General features: G+C 36.4%; 3 protein-coding genes and 1 long non-coding RNA gene across 7 annotated transcripts; 2 read left to right on the forward strand and 2 right to left on the reverse strand.

Annotated features, from left to right (window-relative positions):
• Positions 1-1,611: 1,611 nt before the first annotated feature.
• Positions 1,612-3,045, reverse strand: LOC136063957 (uncharacterized). Its single transcript, XR_010625606.1, has 2 exons — positions 2,888-3,045; positions 1,612-2,063 (listed from the first exon to the last, which is right to left on the reverse strand). It is a non-coding gene; the product is annotated as an uncharacterized LOC136063957 (long non-coding RNA).
• A 5,666-nt stretch (positions 3,046-8,711) lies between these two features.
• Positions 8,712-9,399, reverse strand: LOC136063950 (F-box protein AUF2-like). The gene is made up of 3 exons (XM_065765003.1): positions 9,232-9,399; positions 9,016-9,196; positions 8,712-8,975 (listed from the first exon to the last, which is right to left on the reverse strand). Exons 1-3 carry the CDS (start codon positions 9,397-9,399, stop codon positions 8,857-8,859), a joined length of 468 nt encoding a protein of 155 aa, XP_065621075.1. The 3' UTR covers positions 8,712-8,856.
• Positions 9,400-11,393: 1,994 nt separating this feature from the next.
• Positions 11,394-12,693, forward strand: LOC111999165 (F-box/kelch-repeat protein At3g23880). The gene has a single exon (XM_065765024.1). It carries the CDS (start codon positions 11,477-11,479, stop codon positions 12,653-12,655), a length of 1,179 nt encoding a protein of 392 aa, XP_065621096.1. The 5' UTR covers positions 11,394-11,476; the 3' UTR covers positions 12,656-12,693.
• A 2,396-nt stretch (positions 12,694-15,089) lies between these two features.
• LOC111998033 (transcription termination factor MTERF8, chloroplastic) lies at positions 15,090-21,772 on the forward strand. Of its 4 annotated transcripts, none has more exons than XM_065765009.1 (4): positions 15,090-16,664; positions 19,037-19,119; positions 19,220-19,501; positions 21,492-21,772. In XM_065765009.1, the coding sequence occupies exon 1, from the start codon at positions 15,344-15,346 to the stop codon at positions 16,478-16,480; it is 1,137 nt and encodes a 378-aa protein (XP_065621081.1). In that variant the 5' UTR covers positions 15,090-15,343; the 3' UTR covers positions 16,481-16,664; positions 19,037-19,119; positions 19,220-19,501; positions 21,492-21,772. The 4 variants fall into 4 exon arrangements, with proteins under 4 accessions (XP_065621081.1, XP_065621080.1, XP_023885919.1 ...); XM_065765008.1 differs by lacking the exon at positions 21,492-21,772 and adding an exon at positions 18,677-18,840 and having other exon boundaries at positions 19,220-19,835; XM_024030151.2 differs by lacking the exon at positions 21,492-21,772 and having other exon boundaries at positions 19,220-19,835.
• Positions 21,773-26,896: the final 5,124 nt, after the last annotated feature.

Here is a 26,896-nt window from a genome sequence, read left to right on the forward strand (position 1 = left end):
GGAAAAAAAAATCATTTATTTAAAATTTATTAATAATTATATTGGTTTTTTAAATAAATTATAGAGCATGTTAAAAAAATTATTTTGAATAATTTGGTACATCCAAAATGAAAAAAGCCCCTTCTATTAAAATAAAGGAAAAATAAATAAAGCCTAACAATTTAGGATAAGAAGTAACATCTCAATATGTGATATGAAAATCCAAAAAGGACTGCTTTATTTCATTGCACATATGCATGGGTCCATGACCATATTTATTTCATTGATTTTGTTAACATGTGTCTTAAGAGTACACAATCATTTTTATTTTTGAATTTTTTTTTTGAAATTTGAAAAAGTATTGACCTTTTTCAATTTTCGAAAAAATATTTCAAAAAATGGATGATTTAATGGGTCTCTCTTTTCCATGACCAATTCTCTCATGCATTAATAATTATTATGTTTATAAATCTCTTTTTAAATCACTATTCATCCTTATGAAATACAGACTGATATTTTGTGTATACTTGAAGAGGAGAGTGAAGATTTGAGATGGAAAGGAGTAAATATTCCTAACTAATTGTGTTTTGAGAGAGAGAGAGAGAGAGAGAGAGAGGATTTTTTAATTAGATGGTGTTTTTAATTTATATAATCAATAATTTGTCTAAAAGATGATAGAAAGAGGAGGATGTGAATGCTCTTTATTTGATAGACCTAAAAATATTACTAACAGTAACTTTCCTAATTGGCATCAATGTGGAGGTAAACTCATTCAATCAAATTTTAGGATTTAAGTAAGCCCAAAAGTGGAGTATTTTATTTAGAGAAATCATGTAAGGTTTGTCCTCTTTTTTTTCTTTTGAACAAATTTGTCTACAATATATATATTTTTTCCTTTTTTTTTTGTTTTTTTTTTTTGTTTTTTTGAGATTTGATGTGGACTAGTTGAATTGTGATTTATTTATAAATGTGCATATATTTATTATCTATTAATACAAATTATAATTTATTTCAAGTGCTGATGAGTTATGGTGTTGCCACGTTGAGTGACTGTATAATAGAATTGCTTAGATTTTGGATTCAATACGGAGCTGGGTCACATATGGGAAGGAGCTCATACACGAAGTAGAAAACTAGAAGAATTATGTGAAAAAAAAAAAAAACAAAAAGTAAAGAAAAAAGGATGAGCAAGCTCCTTTGTAGTTTTTCTATAATGTGCAATCTTATTCCCCTCTTTGGGGCCTTTCTCTGTTAAGGGGTCCTAGGCCTAAGTGACCAAGGCCTACGGTCGGCCCTGGATCATTGGGCAAAAAAAATTCAAATTTGGGCTGAATTTTAACTTACAAGCTTTACAATTTTTTACCTAGCCATGAATGAACCATATAGAATTTCACGTGTATGAGAGAGTCCTAAAGATGACAGTAAATGAGGTAAACTCAAATAAGACAGTAGCCCAATCTCGCACATAGGCCTTGGGGTCGAGCGTCTTAAAAATGGCGGCCCACAAAAGGGCTTTAAATTTTGAAAAAGAATTTTTAGAGATTTAGCCCTGTTTGGTTTTTTTTTTTGTTCACTCATCACTCAATTTTTATTACTCATCACTCATCACTTATCACTGATAACTCATCACTCTTCACTTAAAAATACTCAAATATCTATAACTCAGTTTGTGGGCTGTTTGGGTGAAACATTTCAATGAATTTTTCAATTCCATTACTCACCTTTATGTCATTCACCGGTCCCACAAAAATCACTTCCTAGCACAGGTGCACAGAACGGTCACAAGCCCGTCCCGCGTTGGCTCTCTCTTTCCTCTCTTCACAACCTTTCCACAACAAAAGCACTCTCTCCCCAACTTCAACACTCTCTGAGCACACAGCAACGTCTCCACTCTCTGAGCACACAGCAACCTGCCTCTTACGGAAATCCTTCCCCGTCCGAGCATTGAGAGTGTTTGTGATCACATCCCACAATGGCTCACAGGGAACCCCAATTGCAAAATTACCCAACATCCATTGGCCGAAGACAATGTCACAAAGTTCTTCGACACATTCATCGTCCCACCTCCTTAAATCCTCAGCCATCTAACAACAACCTCTGATCATGTAACAATCACATATAATATAAACAAGAAACATTTCCATGTATTCAATCAAAGTCAGGCAATAGTGTTTAGGGGTCTTAACTTAAGGTGAATAGTTACAATCTAAAAGATTCTTAAAAAATGATGATTAAACAAACTAAATTTAAGATTCTTTAAATGCCTCATACAGTTCAGCAAAAATTACCAACCTACTGTCTAAAGTGAGAAATGTGCATTAAATCAATATCATTACCAAAGGCAGACATTGTACAGAAAATTTCCATAACACTCGGTACAGCAATATATTTTTTTTCCCAAGCCAGAGGCAGAGCAAATCAGACATTGTTCACTCACCATGGCTGTAACAGAGGAACAAACCCAGAAACTTCTAAAATATAAAAAATTAAAAACATAAAAAGAGGCACTACAACATGCATCGTATGACTCTTGGTTCTAAATAATACCGTAAATAAAAAAAAAAAAGAGTAACAGAGGAACAAGCTAAAGGCAAACATTGTACAGGAAATTTCCATAACCCTCGGTACAGATATTTTTTTTTCCCCAAGCCAAAGGCAGAGCAAAGATGCCTCTGTTCACTCACGATGGTTGTAGCAGAGGAACAAACCCAGAAAATTCTAAAATAAAAAAAATTAAAAACATAAAAATAGGTATTATACTTGAGTAGAGAGTAAAAAAAGAGGCATAAATAAATTCCTAGCCATTCCTCAAGTTCTCAGTAAACACAACACAAAAAATGGAAGAACATGAAAAAAATAAAAAATAGCAAAATAAAACCCAAAAGATGGAGGGGCTGAATATTCTCACCGGAAAAGAAAAATGCAGTTGACAGAGCAAAACTGATCGGCGGAGAGACGCGCTTCAGAGATCAGTGCGTGCTGTGCTGCGGCGCTTCAGACTTGTTGCTGTGTTGTGGGTTTGGGAGAAAGAAAATAGAAAGTGATAGAAAAGTGGTGTAGTGAAGGGCTGGGCTGAAGGTAGTTGGGAAAATAAAGAAAAGTGCCGTTGGTTTATTTCAGTGGTCTGCTGTATGATTTGACTAAACACTGCTGTGGGACCCAAAGCAGTCCAACAATTACACAAAATGCCATTGAGTGAACAAAACTCAAAACTCAAAAAAAAAAAAAACAGCCCGGTGGAGTTTCCAAAACTCATATCCCATATTCCACAATTTTTAGATATGATAACTGAGTTCACATATGGAAAAGAAGCCAAACAAACATTGTGTATGTGGGGCTCACGAATTTTGAGATATGAGTTAACAAAACTCAGTTTTTGTGAGAAATGGGATATGAGTTTCCTAAAATCCAAACAAGGCCTTAAAATTTTAAAATAAATAAAGCAACTTCGGCTAAATGTTAAAATTTTTAGGAGATTATCTAATAGTATTAGAGCATTCACATCAATTTCCTCTAAAAAGAAAAAAAAATCAGTCTCTTCACATAACAATATTTAATTGTTCTTCTCTCTTTTCATTTATGTCGTCCCTTTTTCTTCATTCCTCTTTCATGTAAGTTCTCATTCACACTTTACCTTCACAACTTGGTTTTACTTGATGGGGGTAAGTAAATGTGAAAATAAACTTTAGCTATTATATCACTCTCAGTTTTACCACCATCATTGTGAAAATTAACTTCAGCTAGAATAGCTAAATTTGTATATAACTTTAGCTAGTACTTTTGATGCTGAAACTAAGGTTGTAATTGTTTCCATCCTTGAGTTTAAGAAATCTCTCAATATGATTGGGTGAAGTTAGCTAAATTGCATTTGAGGGATGATAGTTGGAAATGTTAAATTGAGGTCAATCTTATTGATTTTGTTTTTCTCTTTTCAGTGTGCATTTCTTATAAGCAAATTTACTGCTTGAGCACAGAATGCTAGGCTTAGGGTTGCCTTTTGCTAATCCTTGGCCCTGTTCTAATAACTCTAACTTAAGTCAATTTTGGAGTTTAAATTTTCACCTGCGCCTTTTTTTTTTTTCCTTTGTTTCTTTCTTTTCCTAGGCTTTCTCAGCAGCCAAATAGTGACTGTCATTTGTTAGGATTTTGGACATAAAGTTTAATAATGATTAACTTTTTTGTTTACTTGATTTTGTTCAATATTGGCTTTGCTTTGTGTCTCATTTTGTTTGGTTCTTTTTTTTAGCCTCTGTCTGGTTGCTGTAAAATGGAAGGAAAATGACTATTAACCCAGTGTTAATATTAGTTTATACACTACCAGTTAATTGAATTAACATCAATAGGGACTAGAGAGAATGTGGAGGTTCCAAATATTAATTTTGATGTGTTTTTGTACTGTCTACCGGCAGGAGGATTGTTTAGCTGTTTGTGTCTATGTTTGGTAATTGTGGGTAACAATGTGTATTGATGTTTGGGAAAATTTTCATTGAGTACTGTTTACTTTATTTTGTATAGATTTTGTTATTATTGCTGAGAATATCCAGCAATTCTGTGCACATTGTAGGTGTTATCAATGTTACAAGTAGCAACGAGACGTATTTAAGAGTATACCATTGTAGTTAGCAACTCCGAAATGTGCTCAAAATGAGGATTTCAGATAGCTAAGCAATTTTGTTCTTTGGTACTTTCGCCATTGACCATTCAAAAACCCATTAGCGTAAATTGGCCTGCATAGTAATGTTTAGTTCCATTGCTATTTCTGATAGAATATTGTTGTCAAATATTCTCTAGTCCAACAGGTAGCAGTAGTTGAAATTATGCTTCCTTTTTGAAGTTTAAAACAGTGGAATCCTGATTGATCGTAATTAACAGTGGAAGAAACAAAAAATTGCGTTAATATCATTAGTAGGTGTTAATGTTCCAATGAAGTAGGACAGATTTGAAGTATTTGTCATATGCATGTGCGATTTTAGGATAGGAAAAGTTTTTGAATTATTATTGTTTTTGATAAATAATAAAACATCATTGAAAGGAAATGTCAAACACAAAAATATGTCTTGTGTGCTGAGATAAACATGAAAACCACAAAACTAAGATGCACTTTTATTATTAACAGGTACAGCTTTTTTTTACTATTGATTTATAAGAGATCTAATAGTTGAAAAATACACCACTAGCCATGTCATCACTAAAAATTTGTTAATGGCCACGTCAACTGACCTATTTAATGGCACCTTATTTTTCTCATGCTCATTCATTACTCAAAATGTTTACACAGATAGAGAGAGTGAGAGAGAGGAGGAGGAGGAGGAGAAGAACTCCAATGTTTGCTCCATGGATGACCTAGGCAATGGCGGTGCTTTGGGCAGCGGTGGTGGCCACAGCAGGGCTACTTCATAAAAATTAATTGGAAACTTCCTTGGTCTCTTTAGCTTCCTTTACACTGGTGGTTTTCTTGTGGCAGCTTCTTTATAGAGCTTTGCCTCTTGGAACTATTCTTGCTAGCAGAAATATAACCACTGATATGACCAAGGATTATCTTAATTTAAGGATGAACACAATTTTTTTGGGTACAATTATGACATAAATTGTTGCTCTGTTTTTCATATGTAATAGATGTAAAAATAGTATTTCTATCTAAATTATGGGCATAAGTTTTTCTGCATTGGAAATAGATGTTACTGCTACAAAGTTCATAAAAATACAACTTTCCATTCAAGATGATTTTTTGAGGGAGCACTCTACTACCAGTTGATGATGAAGGACTAGGTTGCCAACCATCTAAACAACTGGTAAGGTCTAACTTCCAAACTTGATTGGTACAAAGTGTAGTGTAATGGCTAATACAACAGATAGATGAGTCTAAAACTGAAAAGTAACTCAATCCCTCAACCTCTGTTACCGAAAACGGAATGAGCTTTTGCTTTTGCTCTGCGTCTGTGTCTGGTACTTCAATGGAATACCATTCTATCTGTGTTTCAATGACTCCATTATTCTATCCATGTTTCAGTGACTCCATTATCCATCGCCGAAGGTGGTTTGAACCAGTTGAAACCATTGAAAACAATGACGGGTCTATCTTCATATGGCTTCAATAGCCTTGACGTAGACAAACTTCCCTTAGCCATAGCAGTAGCAGATAGCTTTTCTTTTGTTTTGATTGAAGATGGTACGTAAGGATTTGGGTTTGGAGCTGGGAATAGTTTATACATACATAAAGCCTGACTAGGATCTCCCATCCTTTTGGAATTCAGAGTAAGTATGATTTTTTTTTTTTTTTTTAATTTTTTTATAGATTTTTCTGGTAGTGATTTTCTCCCACAATGGGATGGTAACAACTGGATGACAGTCATTCCCTCGAGACACCTTGTTCTCATCAATGGTTACACCTACCAAGGTCCCTGGTTTGAAGGAGATTCTTATTTGTCTTTCCAAGAACCTCATAACCTTATTGACTGTTGGCGTAACTATTTCACCAATGAGATTCTCACTGTTGCCCAAGACTTGTGGGCAAATTATCATTTTGTTGGTAGCACAGGAAGAATTTCTGTCTTCACCACCAAACCATATTCTGAAACAGCCATGAACCTCCAATGGATTAATTACAATAATGATCCACGACGTTTCATTGCTAAAACACCAGATTATGAGGCCCTGAATTGGTGTGGCGTCTGTAACCAGTTCGCTACCTTCCATGAACACGACTATAATCATAGTCCTCCTTCGGAGTATTATGATACGGACTAGCACCTATCCAGCAATTCCTGCAGAAAAGTTAAAAGACAGCAGAACAGACTTCTCCTGCCTCTTTCGCAGTTTCTGCAGCTTCATTATTGGATTCCCTAGTTCTGAATAGATTCTCCAAATAGCACCAGTCACTATTTGGAACAGTTCCCAGACCCGGTTACTATGCAAGATTCTGCACAGCTACAGTACTCGGACAAGCCACTATTCACCAAACAGTAAAAGTTGAACAGTGATTCTGAAAAGCAAGGGGACAAAACACTATTCATGTACAGTGACCGTTACTGTTCACTCTACAGTACCCCGACAGAAATTCACGATTTTACTGTGCACTTTCGGCTGAAATGATTATTCACCCGAGTTAAAGCAATTCACCTTCCGGATTTCCAGCAGTCTTCAGCAGTATCCAATGCTCCCTTCCTCTATATAAGGCAGCCTCCTCTCCAGTCTGAAGTAGGTCTAATTGGAAGCCCAAATTTAGGTCCAGAAGTCTTTTAGCTCATCTAGCAAAACACTTCAAATATCCACCCCTCTCATTACAACCCTTAGTCTTGTAATCAGATGGCTTTTCTATTTTGTAACACAGTTTACAGAGTTTGTAACCTGTATCTTTTACATTTCCGCACACATTACAGAGTTTGTAACCTGTATCTTTTACATTTCCGCACACAGATGGCTCTTTGCACCCATCTCTTGTAACTTTCCCCCCTTTATATATATATATATATATATATATTTATTTATTTATTTATGAAAGATAATATTTTATTAGACACCAACAGCCCCAACAGGGGAGGGGAAAACAGAAAAAATGAGGAAACAAAGGATAGAAGGGCACAAAAAAAGGCGAGGCTCCTAAACTAAGAGAGACCAGCCTCATCCTGAACAACATTTACAAAAGAAGGACCATGTGCTATGGACCATCTTGCTGAGTTATGGCAGCCAAATTTCCAGCTCTAGCCTCTAGGCATTGAAATTCCAGCTAGATTGCTCCAAAGGTCCGAAGGGCATCCTTTGCAAAAGTGACAAGTCGCCACTGTGAGACAGGCTTTGACTTACTCAAAGCTTCAATGCACCTTTGAATCCCCTTCAAACACCACCTGATCTACATTCAATTGTCTAGCCAAACTAACCGCCCAAAGGATTGCTTTTGCTTTGACTTGGACATGGATGTTGGTATTTAACTTCGTAGAAACCGCATATACCAATTTCTCCCTCCAATCTCTAGCCACTACAGCACTACTGCAATGTTACACAAGGAACTATTGGCATTAATGAGTGCCCTTAGAGCATTTTTTGATGGACATTTTTAGAAAAAATTTTGATACTGCTTTAATGAAAAATATAAAAAACTGTAAAAAAAATTAGTTTTTTTTTTTTTTTTTAATAAAAAATTTTTAAACCAATGCCTTTAGGGTAACTGTTAACTTTTCTCAATTTTGTAAGAAAAAAAGTTAACAAAAGAGAAAAGAATTTATAAATTTTTTATAATAAAAAAAAAAAGTAATTGATTTTTTTTACCATTTTTTATATTTTCTATAAAAATTGCGTCAAAAATTTCTTAAATTAATTCATTAACAAATATCTTAACCAGGTCCGTTAAGAAAGGAAAAGCAAGCCCAGTAGGTTTTCTATACAATCTATAAGATTTTGACTCTCAACACTTGTTCTTAAATCCATTTCTGAGTTTTTCTTGTCCACCACATACTCTATTGGCAATCTCTCGCTCTTTCTCTCAGCGTTAACCAAGCAAGTCCAGAGAAAGGCAATTCCAACAATATGACCTGATAAAAAAGTTAGAAAAATATGGTGGCGAACATCACATCAGCCATTACTGCTTGGTCCAATTTAAAGGTTTTGAAGATCGCTACTTCCTTGGATTATATTGGTTAAAACTTAGAAAAATAATAATAACACTAGAATTAAAAACCCTTGAACAATAAATAAAAATGGTCATTGTTTGAAACTCAATGTCTTTATTTCAAACAAAAAAAGAAAAGAGCCATTTACATTCCAACAACAAAAAAACAGAAGCATTAAACATAGAAGAAAAGAAAAACAGACTTAAAAGAAAAGAATGCATTAGCAAGTAAACCTATGCAACCAGTCACATTGGGTGCAATGCAAAGCTAGTTAAAATGAGTTCATTTCCAAGTGATAGCTACGAGTCTCTACCAAAGCTTGAACAGCCTCGCCACAAACCCCATCATCCTCAAAAGCCTCCAAGGCCAAGTTAACATCTCCAGCCACATCTTCCTCCACGTTATCAATACGCTGTCCCTCTTCGTCAACCTCGACCTCCGCGATCCCATCTTTGCACATGATTGTTGTGGGCCTCATCGAGCCATTCCCCACTCTTCAGCTCTGTCTTTGCCACGTGTCTCATCCTCATCCTCATGCTTGGCACCATGGTCCTACTCCCATTGCTCTCCTGGTCCCACCCTCTTAGTGCACCGCCCACTCCTTGTGCTCGCTAAGCTATGCCACCCCGGTGGCTCTCAGCTCCGCCAACCCTTCCTTGTTCATCACCAGCATGCCCTCGCCTTCCTTGTCTGTTAGAACTAGCTTCTCTAAAATGGAAAAAAAAAAATATAAGTTTGAGCTAAGAGTGCCTTCTTTAAATATGAATTTATTAACAAATATATAGATCTCAAACTCATAAAATACAATAGTCATCGTAAAAACAATCAAGTTTCCTCATTAATTGAGGTATATTTTTATTTTTATTTATAATTATGAAGAAACTATGATAAGGTAGTGTGGGGGGTTTAGATCCAGAAAATTAGTACCGACCCGTTTAACTAAGGCCCAAGATTAGCCTAAGTAGCCAAAACCAACCATAAGAGGGAAGTGGACCTCAAACTTAGTTGGAGTGGGCTCAACCCGATAACACGTGTATTGGGACATAGAAATCATCGTTCGGGGGAATTCTATAGCGCTCAGCCTACCACCGATTGATGAGATGGTGGGAAATTGATGAAGAATTGACTAAACTAAAGTCGGTTGCCAGGAGTTGTTAGTGCCTTTGGAGAACTTGCTACCGAACGCTATTTGGCATCTAGAACAAGTTTCAAGAGAATCCTTAGAAGGCATGGTGATTTCTTGGGATTTTGGCGAAGGTGAAAATGCATGTGAATTGGTGAAATGATAATGATTAGTACCCCACTAAAGAGAGACTATATAAGGGGTGGGAAGGTAGACAAGAAGGGTGGGTTGAAAAACACTAGAAAAAGACTGAAAACACTAAGGGAAAAGGGTGAAATCACAGAGGGAAGGGAAGGTGAGTAAAGAGGGGGGAAGAAGAAGTGCTAAAGGGTGAGATTTGTAGGTCTAAAAGTTCACAGAAAAGATACAGCCTGGACTGTCTAGTTGGTACTTGGAGCTCACCCGTAGGATTGCTAGAAAGCCCACAAATAAATAAATTAGGGGCCCAAATCCTTCGCCCAGTACCATAGCCCTAGTAGGTTTGGGGACCACAAGTAGTATCCAATTGATTTTGATCATGATCGGGCTACACGTTTTTTGTTTGTTTGTTTTTATAATGGTGAAGTTTTTTTGTAGTTTAGACAATTCAATAGATGAAACATCTTTTTCTCATAAAAAATTAGATGAAGCATTTCTTGTACATTAGGTAACTAGTTTTTTTTTTTTTTTTTGGAATAAACAATAAAACTTATTAGAATACACGCAAAAATAGTAATACTCGTTTTTTAAACGGAGTTTATAATACATTGCATAACCAAAGTACAACTATAAAAGGGTCTAACATTTGTAGTTGTAGACTGTGGTTATAAACAGCGGACACTAAATACACCCAATCAATGTGGGAAAAACATTCCTATTTTTATTGAGTAAACAATAATACTTATTAAAACACACACAAAAATAGTTATACTAGTGTCACTGAAAAATAGTAATACTAGTTTTTTTTTTTTTTGATAAACTTCAATATATTAAGCTAAAACGAAGTACAAGGTGGGGCATCTTCCTTACAAACTTCAGCAAGCCAGGGAGGAAGATTAGCCGAATTAAAAAAACAAGAGCTATTGGAAGTGAGAGCAAACTTTGCTGCAGAATGTGCAGCAGAGTTGCAAACTCTACTTGCCCAAACAAAGCAACAAGACGAAAAGGAAATAGCTAAATCTTTAATGTCTGAAACAAAATGGGATAAGGTCCAGGCAGGACAAGGGCCACAGTCAAGAATGGCATCAATGCAGACCTTGGAGTCTCCTTCAAAGCAAACGTTGCTCCACCTCTGGGGGGGGGGGGGAAGCTTAGGGGTTGATCTAGCCCAGACCTTTAGAACAATTCCTTGTGAGTCTCTAGCGACGACTGCTAGCGCTGCGCCAGAGGGTGAAGTAGCAGCATCAGTGTTAAGCTTGATCACACCAGGGGGTGGAGGCGTCCAAGAGGGAGCAGGCAGCAAAGGGTTAGGAGGCTTGGGTGGTGAAAAAGTAAGTGAAAATTCACGAGACCTGAATAGGATGCTCTGGATGGCTCGATGAAGGTCAACTGAGCAGGCTTGGGACTTGAGAGTGATTCAGTTGGGGTAAATAAAGCCTTCTTGGGCTTAGTGGTTATTCTGAGGCTTAGGCCCAATAGATTATTATTTTCCTTCACTGTTCTCCTCCGTATGAGTTTTATGACACATAAACAGAGAGAGTCCTCCATTCCCTTCCTTCATTTCATTTTTTTTCACTCAAAAGTCAAAACACAAACTAAAACCTGAAACCTTAAACTTGGTCCCTTCCTAATGTCTCAAACTACAACAACAATGCGTGAGCGTGTTCAAGACGCCGTCGTAGAAGACATCCTGGGTCACCTACCAGTGAAATCCTTAACCCGATTCAGGTGCGTTTCGAAATCTTGGAACTCCATCATCACTGACCCCACTTTCATCAACAAACACTTGAAGCTCAACCTCAACCAATCCGAATCATCAATGTCCACAAACACTCACAGTGGGTATTTGCTATATACTACAGAGGATAAGGATAGTTCATCATCTTCCAAAGAATTGTGTACGGTTGTTTGCAACAACGACCGCACACTGACCCAGTTTTCTAGGTTTGAAATCTCCTCTTTTTTTGGCAAGTACATGATTGTTGGTTTCTGTAATGGCTTGTTCTGCCTAGCTAGTCGTGAGAAAGAACTTTGTCACATTATTTATTTGTGGAACCCAAGTATTAGAATGTTCAAGAAACTTGTAGCTACTCGCTTTAATCGCAAGCATAATGAAAGAGCCGCTATTGGATTTGCTTATGATTCTCTGAACAACGACTTCAAGATTCTGAGAATTGTGTGTAATGCGATGTTCAATGAATCAGACGCTGAAGCAGAGATTTACACGTTAAGTTCGGATTCGTGGAGAAAGGTTGTAGTATCGATGGAGTCCTTGAGAGGGTATGAACCCAACATTGGGACTATTTGTGATGTTTGGGGACCTTTCAAATTTTATAATGGAGCTCCGCACGCTTTAGCTTTTACTGTTGGCTATTCTTTCATTTTATCCTTTGACATTAGTGATGAGAGCTTCAATGAGATAATGATGCCTCGTAATCACTTAGATTTAGTGTCTATAAATTTCACTGAACTTGCAGTGTACAATGGATCGCCAGCTGATTTTGTTTTCACTCGTGATCATGGCAATGAGCGTGGTGGGAGAATCTTATGCCACATATGGGTTATGGAGGAGTACGGTGTGGCCAAGTCTTGGACTAGAAAATTTGTGATACCAATGGAATGGGTTTTGACTGGTCATTTCTTTGGCTGTACTAACAATGGTGAACTTCTCATTAAGAATGCCACTGGGATGGTTTCAATTGACCCTGAGAGTCAAAATCAGAACATTCTCGCCATTGAAGATGCTAATTGGGTGGCTTTCTCGGCTAATTCAATGGAGAGCTTGGTTTTACTTGATGGGGGTAAGTAAATGTGAAAATTAACTTTAACTATAATATCACCTTCAGTTTTGCCACTATCATTGTGAAAAGTAACTTTAGCTAGTATAGCTTAATTTGTATATAACTTTAGCTAGTACTTTTGATGCAGAAACTAAGGTTGTAATTGTTTCAATCCCTGAGTTGAAGAAACTTCTCAATATGAATGGGTGAAGTTAGTTAAATTACATTTGAGGAATGATAGTTGGAAGTGTTGAATTGAGGTCAATCTTATTGATTTTGTTTTTCTCTTTTCAGTGTGCATTTCTTATAAGCAAATTTACTGCTTGAGCAGAGAATGCTAGGCTTAGGGTTGCTTTTGCTAATCCTTGGCCCTGTTCTAATAATTCTAATTTAAGTCAATTTTGGAGTTTAAACTATCACCTATGCCCTTTTTTTTTGGTTGTCTTTTCCTAGGCTTTCTCAGCAGCCAAATAGTGACTGTCATTAGTTAGGATTTTGGACACAAAGTTTAATAATGATTAAATTTTTTGTTTGCTAGATTTTGTTAAATATTGGCTTTGATTTGAGTCTCATTTTGTTTGGTTCTTTTTTTATTAGCCTGTGTCTGGTTGCAGTAAAATGGATGGAAAATGATTGTTAAGTCATTGTTTATATTAGTTTCTGCACTACCAGTTAATTGAATTAACATCAATAGGGACTAGAGAGAATGTGGAGGTTGCAAATATTATTCGTTTTGATGTGTTTTTGTACTGTCTACCAACAGGAGGATTGTTTAGCTGTTTGTGCCTGTGTTTGGTGAAAGTAATTGTGGGTAATTAACAGTGGAAGAAACAAAAAATTGTGTTAATATCATTATGAGGTGTTAATGTTACAATGAAGTTTGACATATAGTATGACATATATATATATATATATATTCTTGAATAATTCAAGCAAAATCTAAAATCCCCCCCCCCCCTTCCTTTTACCTAACAAACTTTTCTTAATATTTTAAGGAAAAAAAAAGGTTAACGAATGCTCTAAAGTTATTAGCTTAGGAAATATTTTTATAAAATTTTGATGGGAAAAGAAAAAAAAGAACTAATTTTACAAATTTTTATATTTCTAATAAAAGTGGTATTAAAATTGTAAGGACACGAAAATAAGGGGCCCAAATCCACTTAGATTAGTGAAGCCCGTACCGCTTAACTAGGCCCAAACAGATAAAAATTTGTTTAGAGAGTGGATAAAATAAATCGGGCTCAAGTCCAAAGATTCGAACAGGAAGGCAATGAACAGTAGTTAAAAATAAGTATATTGATGGTTCTTTACAAGCTCGCCCAAGGACGATGTTTTTATGCAAGGATACACATTGTTCTCTCTCTCTCTCTCTCTCTCTCTCTCTCTCTCTCTCTTACTATTCTTGTTCTAATATCTTTTTCTTGATTTTTTTTGGCCCCCTTTCATCTGGAATCTGGAAGTTCTCTTCCTTTATATACTCTCATGCTTCTTGCATCCTAGCCCTCTATTTGCAATCCTCTAGGTCCTTCTTAGGACATTTGTCCCATTAGATTCTTGTTAAAGTTGGTAGAAGGAGCTGCTTAGCTATGAACCTATTGTTCATGAGTCATTTTCTCATTAATACAGCTGATAAAACTGCTGCCAATCATTTAATGCAGAGGTAGTAGGTGAGCTTTCACAGGAAACTTCTTTCAACTACCTCAAATCTCTCTCTAAACACCATTCTTTCCACCCAAATTTCTAGGAGGTATTTTGTCTCTTCCCCTCTTCTCCACGAGTGACCCCCCTCCTCGGGTTTAAAGTGCTTTCACCTGAGGAACGAACGATGGTCACAGTGGTTTTATCCTTCCTCGGTCCTTAAGCCCCCACAAATTTATTTCTAAAATAGTCCATTAATAAATGTCTTCAGGGTACCCTTTAACTAAACCATGTTTTAAATTTATAAATGATATAATTATTATACATTAAAGTGATTGTAAATTTGTAATCTCATCAACTTTTTTTTTTAAAGAAAGTTGCAATCTATGACGTTCATTTCTAATAAATTTGTAATCACATCAACTTTGACAGAGCACAACCTAATTATAATTGCCACCATATAACATTATTGGTATTATAGTAAAATATTTTTCTCCCTTTCTTTTCTGTTTTATAGTCATAACCAAACCTATTTTTATATTATTATTTTCAATCTCATTAACTCCATTTATTTCTTAAAAATTTATCCATTAAATTTTTACTTTAAACTTCAATAACGTGTCATAAACAAAACAGTTGAAATTAAAAATAAAAAATAAAAAATAAAAAATTCTATCAGAACAATGAAAGGAGGAAGACAGACACTTCCCAATTCCGTTCTAATTTTGATGGTCTGAGGTTCGGCCTAAGTGATTTAAAAAATAAAAAATAAAAAAAGATTTTGGGCCTAATCTCCGTGACAAAATATTACTGGGCCTAATGTTGAAAAAGTAACATTGTCGGCTCCAACTATCGATAAATTGTGGTGACTCCAAATTCTAAAACCCTAATTCTCAGCAGGATGAGGAAGTTCTGGTTGGCAATGGCACCACTGTAATTGCAAGGCAAGCTTGAGTTTTTCATGCTTCACAATAACATGTGCAATTTTTATTCTTTATACACTCTTTGCTATATATGTTTTTGATTGGAGAATTCTGATTGTAGCTTAGAACTTAGAAGTAAATTTTGCAGGAGTTGAAATGAGACTAGGATTTTGCAAAACCCTCATCTCATTCTCTCTACAAAACCCTTCACATCTCCACAAAATCCCAATCCCCTACTCTATCTCCCTCTTATTTTTCTCCTCCAGACCCAAAGAATCAAAGCCCACTGTAACAGTGTTGGATTACTTGATCAATAAGCACCAGTTTTCCCATGAAGTAGCTCTTAAAGCCTCATCAGTGATAACTTGTCTGAAAAGACCTATAGAAGTGGATTCCATGCTTTCATTCCTCAAGGAGAGCGGTTTCTCCAAAACCCACATCGAGGAAGTGGTTAAGAGAGTCCCTGAAGTTCTTACTGCCAATCTTGCCAGTAACATTAAACCCAAAATTCAGATTTTCCAAAACTTGGGCTTTTCGCCCAATGACATTGCCGAGATTGTATCTTCTGACCCGTGGATTCTCAAACGGAGTGCAGATAATCGGCTTGGACCCTCAATTTTGATGTTGAAGACTATTCTGGGTTCAAATGCTGAGGTCATTAGGGCCTTGAAGGTTTCTGGGTGGTTTTTGAAGCATGATTTGGAGAAAACTATGAAGCCCAACATAGAATTTATGAAGGGTTGTGGAGTCAGTTCGTCTCAGATTGTTAAATATATGTTTAATTTTCCAAGGTTTTTTTTGCATAAGCCGGAGAGCATTCAGGATTTCGTTAAAACGGTTGAAGAAATGGGTTTTGATAGGAAGTCTAAGATGTTTCTTGCTGCTCTTCGGACAGTGAGTTCAATGACACATGAGAATTGGGAGCTGAAGTTGAAGCTTTTTCGAAGTCTGGGGTTTTCAGAAAATGATATTCTGGATGTGTTTAGGAGGGTGCCTCAGGTTTTTTCTATATCTGAGAGAAAAATCAAGGAGGTAACTGAACTGCTGCTTAGTGCTTGGAACATAGACATCTCTTATATAGTTCGCCATCCAGAATTGCTTATTTGCAGCATTGAGCACAGGTTAAAACCCCGCCTACGAGTTTTGGAGATTCTAGAAAAGGAAAATGCACTTAAGAAGAAACCTGGTTTGACTACAGTCTGCAAAATAACTGATAAGAAGTTCTTAGAAAAATTTGTACTACCTTATTCAAAAGAAATCGTGGAGCTAGATGTGGCTAGTTGGGCTTCTTAGAAAGTTAGATATTTACAATTTGTTGGAAATTCTTGAGCATTTGAAGGAAGGTGTCGTACAGATCAGTTTGTGATAATATCTTAGCCATGGAAGATTCATCAATTAATGCTTGTAAGTGGAATGCCTTAAGAGTTCAGTTTTGGAAGAGCCATAATCAAAATGGAAATTACAATTGTCATTTAGGGTAAATTTTCTTGTAACCATTTCTCACCTCTGTTTTTAAAGTATTTTTATATTGATCTGGAAAAAAAATGAGATAACTTTCACATTACTGTTTTTGTCAATTGAATTATAATTTATAAATGCGTGTTTAATCTTCTAAAACTTCTTCAATATAAGTCATATGTTCAAAGAATGCTATAAATAATAACTGCGTAAAGGAAGAATGTTTGCCACTCAAAATTATAGGTACGGTGTATTTTGGGCATCAAGTATCCAACATAGTCATTTTCATCCGCTATATGTTTGGCACTTTAAAGAAGGGTACCTATATAGTTGGTGGCTTCAGTTTTTAGATTTTTGCAGTTGACTTTATGATTTATATAAAAAAAAAAAAAAAAAAATTCTCCAATGAAATAAATTATTATAAAGCATGCATAATTTTCTGTGTTTGTAGTTTTGTACAATGTCATACCCGTCAGAATACAAGCGGTTTCATTGATTATAGAATTGTTGCGCTGTTCCCTTTTTCCTGGACGCAGAAAAATATTGTTAAAGCTTACTGTTCTAATTTCTTCTTTTGACAATGGCTTATAACTCAGATGACACTTCCTCCCCTTATAAGAATAAGATAGAGAGTGAGGATGTTGGTTCAAATCCCATTAGGTGCACGTATAACTTACCATTAAAAAAAAGTTACTATTGACTTTACTATCTGCTGGTTGGATGTATGAATAAGATGTTGATGATTGATGTTGAATGAGGTTGGCTTTACAGTAAGAAAACAGCTTAGAAGCAAGGAAAGTCACATGTCCTGAAATTTCAATTGTTATTTGGTCTCTTTTGTGAAGTATCGATTTAATTGATATTTGATGTGGCTATTATGCCAGGTTTTGTTTGGACCAAATGACAACTCCAACCCATAATATACAAGGGGTGGAGGATAAAGTTAGGGTACAATTCCCTATGGCTGGGTGGGCTGTGTTTAGCTACTGAAAAAAAAGGGTATTATGTGGCAACTACATGAGTTTAGATGGGATCTATGTTGTTGCTTGATATACAAAATAATAATGTTGATAAGAACCATGATGATGTAAAGTAGGATGCTTCTTTTGAAGCAGTTACTTAAGTTTACTACTCTCTACAAGCTCTTGGTCCTGAGGTACTTGGATTTCTATTACAAAGGAGATCCGTCTTCAGCATGAGTTTGCTATTCTCTATAAGCTTGAAGAGTTGTTAAGTAAGTTGTCTGGTATTCACTGTTACAACCTTGAGTTCGTATGGACCTTAGATCATGTGCACCAAATTAGAGTCAGTGACTGCACTGCTAAAGGGGTAAATAGAAGTGATAATGCATCCAGAAAGAAACATCTTATATCTGCCATCCCCATGAGCACGAGTTCAGTTGATTTTGATATTGAGTTCAATATCAGAACCAGTACTTGTTCCAACTTCTAACAATTATAACTACATTTGCTATTTGTTTCCTGATTTAATCTGACAAATATTTGCTGCCTTTGGTATGGTATCTTCTGGTTGTCATTCGTAGGCTTCACAGTTAGAATATGATGGATGGCTGCATTCGGCTCATGGAATTAGTCCAAGTGTGTATTTATCGCATGTCCAAAGCAGCTCATCATCAATATCTCTTCTTGATTCATGATAATTTGTCATCTTCTTCAGTTGAAAACTCATGCATTTCAAAATGTGCATTTGGGATATTAAGGTAGTAGGTAAATGCATTAAAAGTGGAGAAATATTTTCAGAGGCAAGTTAGTTAACGACTCATCACTTTTTTTCCTTCAATTCATAACTCTTCCAATATTCTGTGTGGATTCCAGTGTGCTCTTCTCCGCTCCAAAACTTTCACTGTTTCACATTGCACATAGATTCACGGCAATATATTTGCTTCTTTGATGTTTTTTTTTAATTATCTTTTTGCTATTGAGGATGTCCAGAGCTGTTCACTCCATATTTTTGTTGTTGTTGCTTGTTTGATGATTTGGTTGAATGTGAAAACCCCTTCATCATTTGCAGGATGAGTTTTAATGGGTCATGTGGTCAAAATCTCACTCGCTACCTTATTTCTTATGGGAAAAGGAGGTATCGATTGAGTTAAAGCTTATAAGTCGTTGACACAGCTTGCGGTTTGCCCTTGAAGTAGCACATTATTGATGTTTTGCATGTTTTCCATTCTTACAGTTAAGGAATTCTTAAATTTTGGCAATGATCACTTAGTAGTTTGCACCTGGAAATTGGAGAAGTCTTAAATTTATGTTGGTATATTGGTCTATTCTTACATTTGGAGAAGTCTTCAATTGTGGCTATGATAACCTTCTAACTTGATCTTTTCCTTGCTTTATCCCCTGTTGGCCCTATCTCTCTCTCTCTCTCCAGGTTGGAAAAGAACGGGCATGTATAGGCTATAACTAACTTGTTTGCCTCTCTAGTTAAATGAATAGAATGAGGAAGTGCACCAGGTTGTCAAAACTTCGGCTGTTATGCTGCTTAGCTTTTCAATCTCACTCTGAGTTCGTGACTATGATAAAATATCTAAAGTTGTGGTCTGTAACATTGCAGGAACAGAGGAATCAACCCTAGCCCCCACCCCACAGGAAAAAAAGAAAAGAAAAGGAAAAGTACCAGAACTTGCCGTGCTATATTCACATCCTTCAGAGTAGGGACCTGAACAGAAGCCCCACAACATCCTTGAGGGTAGGGACCTGAACAGAAGCCCCACAACATCCTTGAGAGTAGGGACCTGAACAGAATCCCCACAACGTAGTTTCCTTCGGTTGATGCATACTGTCAAATCATTATTGCTACTTAGGTAACAAATAGAATTTCTTATCAGCTTGGCAGGTTAGTATGCATAAGTATATTTCTTACCAACTTGGCAGGCTAGTATAAGCTAAAAAGAACATAATAAGTATATTAATACCCGTTTAGCTCCAAACCAATTTGAAGCCCCAATCCCCTACGTGGTGATTTTATAAAACTATCTATATATTATTTAATTAAGTCACATGACTCATTAAAAAAATCATGTGTCTAAAAATGCACATGGATGGTCTTTTCAATTGCCACATAGTGAGTTGGAGAAAGATGCCTCCAAATTAGTTTAGTGCTAAACTTTTTCCTTATTTAAATGATTTAATGAATTATATGATTTAATACATGTTGATGGTCATATAAATTTTCGTGTAATGATGGGTTAAAGTAGGTTCCTCCCACCCAATTCAGAGGAAAATTGTCATAGTTAAAAGATTTGATCATCAATAGGATCTTGTAGGATCTAGTAGGCTCTTATTTCGCACTTGAAACCAAATAAAGGATGCCAAGCAAGCTAATTGAGAAATAGACTCATTTTAGGTTTGCTTGATTTTGTTGCGCCTTCGGGAAATCATCATCGCATGCACATGGCTCGAGACTAGTCTTAAATTTTTTTTAATAAATAAATAAAATCATTGTTTTGTTTGCTTGATGTTACTGTCGTAGATTCTTTGTATGGGCATTTGGGTATTGATATAAAATGTGAGAAATTGAGATTTTGATTTTCTTTGTTTTATTTTTGATTAATTAGAAAATTAGAGAAAAACGTAAAAAAAAAAAAAAAAAAAAAAAAAAAAAAAAAAAAAAAAAAAAAACCTTACCAAATAGATCACAATACAAAAAATTATTAGGTACTCTGGTACTACTTAATAATCACCTTTAAAATACGTACATACGTATATATTTTATTAGACACCAACAGCCCCAACAGGGGAGAGGAAAACAGAAAAAAATGAGGAAACAAAGGATAGAAGGGCACAAAAAATAGCGAGGCTCCTAAACTAAGAGGGTCCAGCCTCATCCTGAACAATATTTATAAAAGAAGGGACCATGTGCTAAGGACCATCTCGCTAAGTTATGGCAGTCAAATTTCCAACTCTAGGCATTAAAATTCCAGCTAGATTGCTCCGAAAGGTCCGAAGGGCATCCTATGCAAAAGTGACAAGCCGCCACTGTGAGACAGGCTTTCACTTACTCAAAGCTTCAATGCAGGCCTTGGAATCCCCTTCAAACACCATCTGATCTACGATCAATTGTTTAGCCAAACTAACCGCCCAAAGGATTGCTTTTGCTTTGGCTTGGACATGGATTCTTAGGAACCGCATATACCAAATTCTCTCTCCAATCTCTTGCCCCTACGACACTACTGCAATGTAAGAACTAGATTTGCACAAGAGTTGGGAGAAGTAGCGGTTACATAAGGAATTATTGGTAATAATGAGTGTTCTTAGGGCATTTGTTGATGGATAATTTTAGAAAAGTTTTAATATCATTGTTGATGGATAATCTTAGAAAAGTTTTAATATCACTTTAATGTAAAATATAAAAAACTATCAAAAAAGTTAGATGCTTTTTTTTTTTTTTTTTTTAAAGTTTCTAAATCAATGCCTTTAAGGTAATTGTTAACTTTTCTCAATTATGTAAGGACAAAAAGTTAACAAAAAAGAAAAAAGTTTTATAAATTTTTTATGGTAAATTAAAAAAGCAATTGATTTTTTATTTATTTATCATTTTTTATATTTTTTATCAAATTTGTGTCAAATTTTTTTAAAATAATTTATTAACAAATATCTTTTAAGTGTATCGGTTAACCAGGGCCGTTAAGAAAGGGAAAGCAAGCCCAGTGGGTTTTCTATACAATCTAGAAGATTTTGACTCTCAACACTTTATTCTTAAACCNGAGTCATTAAACTCTCTCCACCCAACCCGTATTCTTCTTCTTCTAGTATTCTCTCTCTCTCTCTCTCTCTCTCTCTCTCTAGACCTCTCTGAAAAATGTCTTTTGTCTTTTATCCTTTAGGGCAGTCATGCTATTTGAAGGTTACTCAACATACGGGCGACATGAGTATACGTGCCCCCAGAAGCACTTAAGCATCCAAAAACTAACTCCATTTTATAACTAAACAATGACATTTCCTATACATGTATCATATTACAGATTAGCTACTTTTGCCGCCATCAATTAGAAGGTTCTCAAAGAAGTATTTATTAGTAAATGATGTAAAGCTTGGATGTTGATATTTTTCAATGAGTCGCAAGAAGCACACAATATTGTAGGCAAAGAAACAAATTTCAAGTTAATACTTCATTTTTTTTTTAACAGCTATTAATTCATCTTCAATTTTTTCCTTACGTGCCCCACCTAGAAATACCACTCCTCAAAAACGACACTCAAATTTTGTCACTAAAACAGTGAGATTCAAAGAAAACAGGAAAAAAGAAGAGAAAAGGAAAAAAAAAAAATAACAAGGCTGGTAACTTCTGTTTTCACTTCTTGGATGATAACCTTTGGATGCATCTGATGGACAAAGTAAGGAAAATAAGAGCTTGCCTCAGGCTTCCCAGCCCCTCAAGAGGGTAGCACGTGCAATCAGAGAGAGAGAGAGAGAGAGAGAGAGAATGGTGGTAAAAGAAGAATATGGGTTTGGTGGAGAGTTTAATGACTCAATTGAAAAGTGGGTTTTTGAAAATGGCAAGTGCCCTTTAATCAAGTGAAAAACAATAAATAAGGAAAGAGACAAAAGTGGAAAGCAATAACATTTAATGGTATCTTTTTTAACCGTTAGATTTTTTAGAAATCTACGGTGTAAAAAAGGTGTAACCGTTAAATCTCATAAATATATATATATATATATAGATGAGTTCAAGTTATACTATGTGTAACTCTAAAAAGTTACACATTTTTTAAGCCATTAGATTTAAATAAATCCAACAGTCAGAAAAATACCCTTATTAATGCAAATATTCTAATTGATCTCATTTATTATCCCTTATTTAATACATTTCATACTTATTTATGAACCCAAAAAATATCTATTAAAATAATATTTGGATTTCATGATTATGCACTTTTTTGCTTTCATTTAACAAAAAAACAAGAGGCAGGCAAAACTTTCACGATCTTCCACCATCTCGTGAAACAAAAAACTGAGCTGGAGATGGGGATAATTCGTAAGTGAACGGGGCGCAACTCCCCCTCAGGCTTATTGTTTATAAAATCCATCACGTTGGTGCCATGTGTACAAGGGATTGAGCTTGTTGGGCCTTAGGCCTTAGGGCAGTGCGTGTGGTTGTGTGTTCTACTAGGCCTATGAACTTGGCCCAGACAAGCCTTGATGTCCATCCAAAGCCCAAAAACTGTAATGAAGCCGTTATGACATGAGTGGCAAAGGTGAGACCTTACTGGCCAACTTCGACCTATTAGGAGTTGGCAGTTTCCCGAGGAGGTGAGTCTTGAGATGCTTGGTATTGCCTCGGGAAGTAGCGCTGCTGGATAGATTCTCTAACGTGGGAACTAGTTTCATTGCCATTCTTACCACCCTTCACTCCCAACTAAACACCCACTTAAGGATAATAACATTGGACCTTCTTTCCCGCTCACCACAAGAGTAATCATAACCCTCTCTACTGATTTTGGGCTATAAATATGAGAAGTTAAGGGAGAAAAAAGGAGGTTGAATGATTCCAAAGGAAACTAAGAATAGAGGAAGCAAGAGAACAACAGAAGAGTGGTAATAGGGAGAGTAGCAGAATTCATAAGGAGAGGTTGCTTTGTTGGGTCTCTATGTTACGAATTACCCAAAGTAGGACATCCAAAGCCCACACTACAAATAGATTGTGAGCCCAGGTGAGGGCCAGCCCATCAACCTCATTTTTGGCGCAAACAGTAAGTCTTCCACAAAATTTGGAGATTGATTAACAAATTTGACTTTCCACGAAATTTGGGGCAAGAAAGGGGTATACTTTTGTTCAATCAAATTGAAGCACAAAAGAGTTCTTTATTTATATTATATCAATAAGTCCAAACATTAAACCTAAGAAATGTGTTGGATAACGAGGATTCAAATTTGATCAGATCTAGATACAAGTTAAATTGAATAAAATTCAGGAATTACATAGGTTAGAATAAATTGCAAAACTTATGATGCTTAGTTGTTCTAGAAACATGGAGATAGAGAACTATACATTGATAAGTAGTTGTTGAATAATTATCAATGTATATAAAAGCAATAGTTGTGTTATTCAACATAAAGCAATAGTTATGTTATTCAATAAAGTTTGGCAACTGTTAGTTTTTTTTTTTTTTTTTGGGTGCTACCGGTGACTTGGCCATGGAAGTGGAAGAGCCGTGGAGGAGAGAGAGAGAGACATGCAGTGGAGAGAGAAAGAGTCTGAGGTATAACATTTTTGGGTTCAAAAATAAGTATGGAATGTATTAAATAAGGGATAATAGATGAGATCAATTAGAATATTAGCACTAGTGAGGGTCTTTTTCTGACTGTTGGATCTACTTAAATCAATAGTTTAAAAAATGTGTAACTCTTTAAAATTACACCAGGTGTAACTTGAATCCATCTATATATATATTGGTATCAGAGCCAAGTTTGGCCGATCGTAGTGTTGTAAGTTACAGTTTATTTTGAATTAATCAAGTTGGCTGGCTCTACCGCCATAGTTATCCATTATTTTGTTCATTATTCATTATTTTGAATTATATATGTTATCTCCTAACTGTTTTACATTATTTTACATCTACATTCTGATAACTCTCCAGTTACTATTCATCATCTCTTCCAGATCCATTGTTACTGTTACCCTTTTTGTTCGAAGGCTGAGCCTCCTATCTATCTGCTTTTATTCATTAATTATTTGTTCATGTTGATCAATTGTTTCCTAGTTACCTGATTCTTCTTTTTTCTGTTTTTGTCCATCCAATTTGTTGCAGATGTGTACTGTTGAGACTTGTAAGACCGTGATCTGTGCGTTGTCAACCCAGTAAGTCCAGTAAATCCCAGGCTGAGTGTGTGTCCCGCATCAAACAATAAGTCCCGACGGATAGGGCGTGAGCGAAAGGGAGTTATCTCAGAGTAAGGATTGTGGCAGTAGGAAGTTGAGTTGTACAAGATTAGGCAATTGTCTTTGTGTACACCCTGTCTCAGATCTAAGGATAGATCCAGAAGTTTGAGGTTAAAGTAATTAGGTTGTAATTGTTTAACTAAGCTTTTAATCATGAATATGAGAAGATTGTTTAGAAGTAACTCTTCCACTAGCATTAGGTCATCCAGTACAACCCTCTCGGAGATTCCCCAGTCAGATGGTGTAATCAATTCGGAGAATTTCACTCATCAGATCCAGAACCCTACACGGAATCCTGATCTAGACTTTGTCCAGCAACTAGCCGATGGCTTGGTTAGAATAAGTTTTGACCATTCTAGATTAAGACCACCAGTAGGTTCCCTTTCTTACACCCCATCATGTTATGATGAACTTACGTTTAGATCACCAGCAGATCTACACCAACCTTTAGGCAGCCAGCTAATCTCTTAAGAGATAGACCTGCATCCAGTGCAGTACATCCAGACCTCTAGCACCCTTCCCTAAGTCTAGAAGAGACTTAGATCTAGAGCTCAAGGAGTCCAGACCAAATCTCAAGTTAGCACACCCTGTTACACAGCCAGACAAGATTCAGTGTTGATGAGGAAGAAAAAAGAGTCAGAAACCCCCATCACCAACAGGTAGTGATATGGTAAATCCCTACCAACAAGAACCCCAAGATCCGTTTCAGCAAGAACCTGAAATAGATTATGAGCTCAAGGTTATCAGGAAAGACTTCACTCCTGATATGGATGCCCTAGGCAACGAGTTTGAGTCAGAAGAAAACAGACTCAAAAGAGAAGCCTATAGAGCCAACCATACCCTGGAACAAAAGAAAGAAGTTCTCAAAAATTGGCAAACATTCATGAAAGAGATATCCAGTAATGTCCCTTTCTTTGAATACTTTGAGAACCATTTCGAGTGGCACAAGAAGTCTTGTGTGCTCACCAAAACCAATTGGACAAAACCCCCTAGCAAGGACGCTAGTGGTAAACCCAAACCCCCAGAAGTTGTTAGATCTCACCATCCACCACATGAAGCCATAGTCTTCAACCACCGTGGAACAGATCTAGTTGTCTCTCCCTTCAAAACCTCTACCACTCCAGAAGAAACGGTAGTGAAGAAGGTCATAGAGCAAAACAACTACACCAACCAGTGTTTAGGTGTTATAGGAAAACAGCTTGATAGGATAGAAGACAAGATAGACAGCAAGGTTATTCCCCAGCCAGGAAACCCTAGCAAACCTGTCAAAGCCTTAGAGAAGCCTCTAGTCAAGCTTCCGACAACTAAGCAACCCAGCCTTAGATCTAAGGATAAAACAGCCTTAGAAATAGTCAACCAAAAGCTTGAAGAACTAGTGAAGAAGGAACCTGTCACTCCTCACCAGTTAGTACTTGAACCAGTGTTGATCCCCGTCTTCAAACCAACAGATTAGTTGTTTTAGACGTCCATACAGCTTCTAGCAGTTCTAGCAGCACCTCCTCAGACAGTGACAAGGAGATAGAACACCTAGAAAGCCAGTTCAGGAATTTAGAAGTTAAAAGGCTTACCCACCCAAAGGTAACCCCTACTAGCCTAACCAGAAATTGGTATCCCAGACCTACACCCCCTGACCTCCAATTCGAGGAAAGGAATCTCAGTAGCCAGTTTCAATAACTTCAGTAAACTCTATGAATGGGAACATAGATGGTTTGTCTGAACAAGAAACACTGAACAAACTCTAGCATATGACCATGGTAGCCAACAACTACATCAGTGAAGGACATTCCCATACTGAGGTCATAGGACTTATTTCCTTAGGATTCACAGGTAAGCTCCTCCAATGTGTGGAACAATTGCCTTACAGAAGAATCCAGGGAAGACATCAAGCATGCTGCCCAGAAAGATGAGGAAGGTCTCCCCATCTTTGATACAGATAGAGGTTGTGGTATCCCTGACGGAGTCAATACCCTGGTCTATACGATCATGAAACACTTAGTAGGAAACCCAGCAACATCAACATCTAGGATTTACGACCAGTTGAGTAACCTCAGATGTAAAACACTTGAAGACTTTAGGTGGTACGAAGATGTGTTTACTACCAGAGTCATGCACAGAAGTGATTGCAACTCTCCATTTTGGAAGGAGAAGTTCATCAATGGTTTACCTACCCTTTTTGGTGAGAAGGTTAAGAAACCTTGTGTAACCCCTTAGGTGTCATAGATTATGATAACCTAACCTATGGAGACATCTCTAGCACCATTCGAAGTGAAGGAATGAAGATGTGTAGAGATCTCAAAATCCAGAGCAAAGCCACACAAAGGCAAAGCCAAGTACGAAGTAGGAAACTTC

This window comes from Quercus suber, unplaced genomic scaffold, assembly GCF_002906115.3.
Source record: "Quercus suber isolate HL8 unplaced genomic scaffold, Cork oak 2.0 scaffold_600, whole genome shotgun sequence".
In the NCBI taxonomy this organism is placed as follows: Eukaryota; Viridiplantae; Streptophyta; class Magnoliopsida; order Fagales; family Fagaceae; genus Quercus; species Quercus suber.

Bases quoted from the DNA above. Each gene is read 5' to 3' on its own strand.
- LOC136063950 (XM_065765003.1), bottom strand. From the start codon at position 9,399: ATGACTATTGTATTTTATGAGTTTGAGATCTATATATTTGTTAATAAA. The intron at 9,197-9,231 runs GCGGAGCTGAGA...GGCATAGCTTAG, and splicing joins TGATGAACAAGGAAGGGTTG to CGAGCACAAGGAGTGGGCGG. The intron at 8,976-9,015 runs GTTGACGAAGAG...ACGTGGAGGAAG, and splicing joins ATGGGATCGCGGAGGTCGAG to ATGTGGCTGGAGATGTTAAC.
- LOC111999165 (XM_065765024.1), top strand. From the start codon at position 11,477: ATGTCTCAAACTACAACAACAATGCGTGAGCGTGTTCAAGACGCCGTC.
- LOC111998033 (XM_065765009.1), top strand. From the start codon at position 15,344: ATGAGACTAGGATTTTGCAAAACCCTCATCTCATTCTCTCTACAAAAC.